Below are 7,889 nucleotides of genomic sequence, written 5' to 3'. Positions count from 1 at the left end.
CTGATGCCATCGATCCATCTCATTCTCTGGCGTCCTCTTCTTCCCCAGTATTAATGTTTTTTCCAGCGAGGTATGCCTTCGCATTGTGTGTCGAAAGTAGGTCAGCTTTTGTTTTAACATTAGACCTTCCAGGGAGAAATCTGGTTTTATTTGCTCCAATATTGATCTGTTGGTTCTCTTTGCAGTCCATCGAACCCTAAGAAGTTTCCTCCAACACCAAAATTCGAAGGAGTCAATTCTTCGCTGTTCAGCCTTTTTAATGGTCCAGGTCTTACATACAATTTTACGCATACAAGTAGGCTAACTCTGAACCTCTGTGTCACGGAAATCGATAAAGATATCAAGAAAATTTTCAACGTAGTTCGAGATCGGGATCTTACATATATATCGTAAAAATTTCAGTCATCTGCTACGCGTAGCAGTCTTCAAATCCGCCTCTCGGTTTTGCTACCGTACCCAAAAACCATGTTCTTCGGGTTTTCTCAGGAACAGACACCATGAATCCAGCAGGGGTGTCCATAAATCAGTAAGAGTACGAGTAGGTGGGGATCTCTTCTGAACAGCACGTTGCAAGGCATCCCAAATATGCTGAATAACGTTCATGCCTGGGGAGTTTGAAGGGCAGCGGAAGTTTTTAAAATCACGAGGATGTTCCTGGAGACACTCTGTAGCAATTCTGGACGTGTGGGGTGTCGCATTGTCGTGCTAATTCCCCAAGTCAGTCGGAATGCACAATGGACGTGGATGGATGCAGGTGATCAGACAGTATGCTTACGTACGTGTCACCTGTCAGAGTCGATTTAGACGTATCAGGTGTTCCATATCACTCCAAGTGCACACACGCCGCACCCTTACAGACTCTCCACCAGCTTGAAGAGTTCCTTGCTGACATGCAGGATCCATAGGGGGGGGGGGGGGAGGGGGGTTATTTGGGGGAAGAGACCAGACAGCGAGGTCATCAGTCTCATCGGATTAGGGAAGGACAGGGAAGGAAATCGGCCATGCACAGGGTCCATGGATTCATGAGGTTATCTCCATACACGTATATGTGTATTTGCTTGGTACAATTTGAAACGAGACTCGTCCGACCAGGCATCATGTTTCCAGTCATCAACAGTCCAGTGTCGGTGTTGACGGGCCCAGGCGAGGCCTAAAGCAGTCATCAAGGGGACACAAGTGGGTCTTCCTCTCCAAAAGCCCATATCGACGGTGTTTCCTTGAATGGTTCGCACGCAGACACTTGTTGATGGCGCAGCATTGAAATCAGCAAGTTGAAAGATTTTCTTCAGTCGCCCTTGGTCCCGTTCTTGCACGATCTTTTTCCGGCCGCAGCGATGTCGGCGATTTGACATTTTACCGGTTTCCTGATAGTGCGGTACACTCGTGAAATGGTGGTACGGGAAAAACCGTACTTCATCGCTACCTCGGGGATGCTGTGTCCCATCGCTCGAGTGCGGACTATAACACCACGTACAAACGCACTTAAATCTTGATGACCTGCCATTGTTGCAGCAGTAACTGATCTAACAACTACGCCAGACACTTGTTGTCTTATATAGGCATTGCCGACCGCAACGCCGTATTCTGCTATTTATATATCTCTGTATTTGAATACGTACGCCTAAACGTTTCATTGGCGCTTCAGTGTAGACGCATTGAAATAATACGAGAAGCCTAATTGCAGTGTAACTAGCCTAGTGGGAGCGCGTGTGTGTTGACTGGCGACCTCTGGAGACACGGTTGCTGCGGCCTGGCGCGGAGGCAGAGGGGAGAGCAGCGCTTTCGCCGGCAGGTGGCCGGTGCGTGTCGCGGAGCGGAGCGCCTCCAGAAGACCGCCAGGCGCCATGGAGAGCGGCTGCGGCTCTGGATCCGCGCGCCACTACGTCGACCCCTGGGACGTGGCCAGCTACGAGTTCCTGCTGGGCGCGCCCTCCACCGACAGCTCCGACTTCTACTTCGTCTCGCCGCATCAGCACCAACTCTGCAGGTGGGCCGCCGACGGCCGAGCGCTGCTCTTCCGCCTCTTAAAATGGTTCAAATGGGACTTGACATCTGAGGTCATCAGTACCCTATACTTAGAACTACTTAAACCTAACTAACGTAAGGACATCACACACATCCATGCCCGAGCCAGGATTCGAACATGCAACCGTAGCAGCAGCGCGGTTCCGGACTGAAGCGCTCTGCCACAGCGGCCGTCATTCCACCTCTTACCAAAGTGGTATCTGGCGCGCCCCGCGGAAGTGTTATAATGTTCTCCATATGCACGTTAACGGTGTACCACCTATGGCTGGCAGCACGGTCATTGTGTTTGCTGCCGATACTATCGTCTGCAAGAAAGTATCGTTGTTGTACAATCGCAAAGATTTGCAAAAAGACTTGGTGTATTCTGCATCTACATATAGATCTACAGGGTGTTACAAAAAGGTATAGCCAAACTTACAGGAAACATTCCTCACACACAAATGTGAACATGTGTCCTGAAACGCTTACTTTCCACGATAGAGCTCATTTTATTACTTCTCTTCAAATCACGTTAATCATGGCATGTGAACACACAGCAACAGGACGTCCCAGCGTGACTTCAAACATTTTGTTACAGGAAACGTTCAAAATGTCCTCCGCTAGCGAGTATACATACATCCACCCTCCGTCGCATGGAATCCCTGATGCGCTGATGCAGCCCTGCAGAATGGCGTATTGTATCACAGCCGTCCACAATACGAACACGAAGAGTCTCTACATTTTGTACCGTGGTTGCGTAAACAAGAGCTTTCAAATGCCCCCATAAATGAAAATCAAGAGGGTTGAGGTCAGGAGAGCGTGAAGGCCATGGAATTGGTCCACCTCTACCAATCCATCGGTCACCGAATCTGTTGTTGAGAAGCGTACGAACACTTCGACTGAAATGTGCAGTAGCTCCACCGTTCATGAAGCACATGTTGTGTTGTACTTGTAAACGCACATGTTCTAGCAGCACAGGTAGAGTATCCCGTATGAAATCATGATAACGTGCTCCATTGAGAGTAGGTGGAAGAACGTGGGGCCCAATCAAGACATCACCAACAATGCCTGCCCAAACGTTCACAGAAAATCTGTTTTGATGACGTGATTGCACAATTGCGTGCGGATTCGTCAGCCCACACATGTTGATTGTAAAATTTTACAATTTGATCACGTTGGAATGAAGCCTCATCCGTAAAGAGAACATTTGTACTGAAATGAGGATTGACACATTGTTGGATAAACCATTCGCAGAAGTGTACCCGTGGAGGCCAATCAGCTGCTGATAGTGCCTGCACACGCTGTACATGGTACCGAAACAACTGGTTCTCCCGTAGCACTCTCCATACAGTGACATGGTCAACGTTACCTTGTACAGCAGAAACTTATCTGACGCTAACATTAGGGTTATCGGCAACTGCACGAAGAATTGCCTCGTCCATTGCAGGTGTCCTCGTCGTTCTAGGTCTTCCCCAGTCGCGAGTCATAGGCTGGACTGTTCCGTGCTCCCTAAGACGCCGACCAATTGCTTCGAACGTCTTCCTGTCGGGACACCTTCGTTCTGGAAATCTGTCTCGATACAAACGTACCAAGCCACGGCTATTGCCCCGTGCTAATCCGTACATCAAATAGGTATCTGCGAACTCCGCATTTGTAAACATTGCACTGACTGCAAAACCACGTTTGTGATGAACACTAACCTGTTGATGCTACGTACTGATGTTCTTGATGCTAGTACTGTATAGCAATGAGTCGCATGTCAACACCAGCACCGAAGTCAACATTACCTTCCTTCAATTGGGCCAACTGGCGGTGAATCGAGGAAGTACAGTACATACTGACGAAACTAAAATGAGCTCTAACATGGAAATTAAGCGTTTCCGGACACATGTCCATATAACATCTTCTCTTTCTTTCTGTATGAGGAATGTTTCCTGAACGTTTGGCCGTACCTTTTTGTAACTCTCTGTATATCCATTGCTCTCAACCCACCTTACAGCTTGTGGCGGAGGGTAATTTTGGTAAAACTATCCCTTCCCCACCCTCTCCTTCTTCCTTCATCTCTCTGTCCAATTCAGGAATGGCTCGTGGTAAGAACAACCGCCGGTAAAGCTCCTAAGTGGGCTAATTTGATTTCCTCGTTGCGGCCATTTCGCAACACGTGTGTGATAGGAGGTAATATGGTGCCCAATACTTCTTGGAATCTACTATCTCAAAATTCCATCAGTAAAAATATGCGTGCTGCACGTCGCCTCTATTGTAGCGTCTACCATTGGCTCTGTTGAGCACCTCCATAAAGCTGTCGTACCAAGGAAACGATCCCGTGATGAAGCACGCCGGTCTTCCTTGTATCTTCTCCTCTTCTCTGTTAATCCTACTTGATACCTTAGGGGTTGCGAAGCAACTCAAATCGCTTGATACGGGCAAGTCTCCAGGTCCAGACTGTATACCGATTAGGTTCCTTTCAGATTACGCTGATACAATAGCTCCCTACTTAGCAATCATATACAACCGCTCGCTCACTAATAGATCTGTACCTACAGATTGGAAAATTGCACAGGTCGCACCAATGTTTAAGAAGGGTAGTAGGAGTAATCCATCGAGCTACAGACCTATATCATTGACGTCAGTTTGCAGTAGGGTTTTGGAGCATATACTGTATTCAAACATTATGAATCACCTCGAAGAAAACGACCTATTGATACGTAATCAGCATGGTTTCAGAAAACATCGTTCTTGTGCAACGCAGCTAGCTCTTTATTCGCACGATGTAATGACCGCTATCGACAGGGTATCTCAAGTTGATTCCGTATTTCTAGATTTCCGGAAAGCTTTTGACACCGTTCCTCACAAACGACTTCTAATCAAGCTGCGGGCCTATGGGGTATCGTCTCAGTTGTGCGACTGGATTCGTGATTTCCTGTCAGGAAGATCGCAATTCGTAGTAATAGACGGCAAATCATCGAGTAAAACTGAAGTGATATCAGGCGTTCCCCAGGGAAGCGTCCTGGGACCTCTACTGTTCCTGATCTATATAAATGACCTGGGTGACAGTCTGAGCAGTTCTCTTAGGTCGTTCGCAGATGATGCTGTAATTTACCGTCTAGTAAGGTCATCCGAAGACCAGTATCAGTTGCAAAGCGATTTAGAAAAGATTGCTGTATGGTGTGGCAGGTGGCAGTTGACGTTAAATAATGAAAAGTGTGAGGTGATCCACATTTTTTCCAAAAGAAATCCGTTGGAATTCGATTACTCGATAAATAGTACAATCCTCAAGACTGTCAATTCAACTAAGTACCTGGGTGTTAAAATTACGAACAACTTCAGTTGGAAAGACCACATAGAAAATATTGTGGGGAAGGCGAGCCAAAGGTTGCGTTTCATTGGCAGGACACTTAGAAGATGCAACAAGTCCACTAAAGAGACAGCTTACACTACACTTGTTCGTCCTGTTAGAATGTTGCTGCGCGGTGTGGGATCCTTACCAGGTGGGATTGACGGAGAACACCGAAAGGGTGCAAAAAAGGGCAGCTCGTTTTGTATTATCAAGTAATAGGGGAGGGAGTGTGACAGATATGATACACGATTTGGGATGGAAGTCATTAAAGCAAAGACGTTTTTCGTCGCGGCGACATCTATTTACGAAATTTCAGTCACCAACTTTCTCTTCCGAATGCGAAAATATTTTGTTGAGCCCATCCTACATAGGTAGGAATGATCATCAAAATAAAATAAGACAAATCAGAGCTCGAACAGAAAGGTTTAGGTGTTCGTTTTTCCCGCGCACTGTTCTTGGGTGGAATGGTAGAGAGATAGTATGATTGTGGTTCGATGAACCTTAAATGTGAATTGCAGAGTAATCATGTAGATGTAGATGTAGGTAAGGATCCCAGACTGATGAGCAATACCCAAGAATTGGTTTGAATAAGTGGTTTGTAATCCACATCTTTCTTGTACGAATTATGTTTCTTAAGATTTTGCCAATAGAATCTCAAACTGACTGTTTTTTCCTGCTATTTGTTTTATGTGGTCATTCCGCTTTACGTCGCACTAGATGTATTAAGTGACTGTTCTTTTGGTTCTTGATACAATATTCTATACATTATTAGAATACATTACAGAATACTACAGCAGTGTCGTATGCTTTTTCATTCGTACTGTATTTTATGATACGTATTGTTTCAAATCATTTGTCATCAACAAAAAAGCCATCAGTAGAGGATATTTTCGCCTGTTTATGCTCGGATTCAACTGTCAGTCTAGAGATCAATCGGCTATCCTCTGCAAATGTTCCTACATTTCGTTAGTCTTCTGGCTTTGCAACCTTCCTGTAGAAAACAGCGTCCTCCGCGAATAGCTTCACGGATCCTCGAACTTTATCTACTAGATCATTCATATAAATCATAAACAGTAATGGCCCTGTAACACTCCCTTGGGGTACATCCGAAATTACCTTTACATCTATTTTGTCCGAATGAGAAGGGCGTAATCTGTAGCTCGATTAAAAACGATGTATACTATAGCTGCAAGGAACTCATGAATCCAATCACAAACCTGGTCCGCTACTCTCAAGCCCGTATTTTGAATGCTAGCTATCTTTATATAGGGATAAACGGAAGTCATACTATTACAATAGAAGGAACCCGATAGTACCGGATTACAAGATTAGTAGCGAAAATCTGCAACACGCTACATCGTACCAGTGTTTAGAGGATGTACTAAGAATTAATTATGAAATATCCGCCTCGATTACACAAACTACCTGGTGTTTACCTAGGTTTCAGCGTGGGTAACCACGCCTTCAGCTTGCCTAAATAAGCGTAGTCAAAGGCTAAAATGAACACCTAAAGCGGCTTTAACATCTGGCTTTGCCTATTTAGGCAAGCTGTTTTATATCTGTTCTGAAGAAGGCGTGGTCACCCACGCTGAAACCTAGTTAAACACCAGGTAGTTTGTGCAATCGAGGCGGATTTTTCATAATTATTTCGATACTTACGATTGTTGACACGCTGCAATGCTGAAAGTTCTCAGACGTACTAAGAAGCGATTATGAAGTGGGACGATCACGTAAAATGAGGAGCAGGAAAGGCGAATGGAAGACGTAGACTTGTTTGACGAATTCTGGCAAAATGCAGTGCATCTGCAAAATGAAATCGCATAGAAAAGGCTAGTGCGACCAATTGTACGGTAGTGGAACAGCGTATAGAGTCGTTGCCAGGCACACTTAACAAAAGACATCAAATCCAAAGACGTGTTGCCAAGGCCTTGACAGACAGGTGTAGCACCTACGAAAGTCTAACAGAGATGCTTGCGGAACTTGATTGGATATGTTTAGAATCAAGGAACTGGGTCGGCCGTTCTGGAACCACGCGATTTCAACGCTGGCCGTCGTGGGTCCGACCTCCATCGCAGAGCTGTCAGGAGAAGGCGCTAGATGTTAGGAAGGGGAGGGGGAGAGGGGTAACGACGATCCCATAGTGTGACACGTTCATGGCAGCAGTGTTAGACAGAATTGTGGTGAAATTTAGAGTCAACCCACGTTACACCTCGAGTGAACTTGTGAGGTGTGGTTTTTCTTAGCGTATGTCGACAGCTTGCTATCTGTATCGTCGCCGAGTCCACTTTCGCACCACGACAGAGGAACGTTGAAGGCGGCTCTGAGACAAGTTTCGCACTTCGGCGTCGCAATGAGTAAAATGACGGGATCTCCAAAAAGTGACCCTTCAATTCTGTTGAGCAGTGTACATTACTAAACGGTCACCTGTTTAACCAAACCCAGTTGCAAGTTGTTTATTTTACGGCTTCCAGGGAGACTCGCACCGCCGACTAGGCAAGGTTGTAGCGGAGGTGGTTTGCCATTGCCTTTCTCCGACCGTAATGATGAT

At 46.0% G+C, this 7,889-nt stretch overlaps 1 protein-coding gene across 1 annotated transcript in view; it reads left to right on the top strand.

Annotated features, from left to right (window-relative positions):
- Positions 1-1,811: 1,811 nt before the first annotated feature.
- LOC126355754 (formin-G-like) overlaps positions 1,812-7,889 on the top strand; it is a 129,960-nt gene continuing 123,882 nt past the window's right edge. Inside the window, exon 1 of the mRNA XM_050006146.1 lies at positions 1,812-1,987. Within this exon, the coding sequence (XP_049862103.1) occupies positions 1,845-1,987 (143 nt within the window). The 5' untranslated portion in view covers positions 1,812-1,844. The remainder of the gene's footprint in view (positions 1,988-7,889) is intronic.

The sequence above is a fragment of the Schistocerca gregaria genome, chromosome 3 (genome assembly GCF_023897955.1).
Source record: "Schistocerca gregaria isolate iqSchGreg1 chromosome 3, iqSchGreg1.2, whole genome shotgun sequence".
Lineage (NCBI taxonomy): Eukaryota > Metazoa > Arthropoda > Insecta > Orthoptera > Acrididae > Schistocerca > Schistocerca gregaria.
This window is presented reverse-complemented; position numbering and strand designations above follow the sequence as displayed.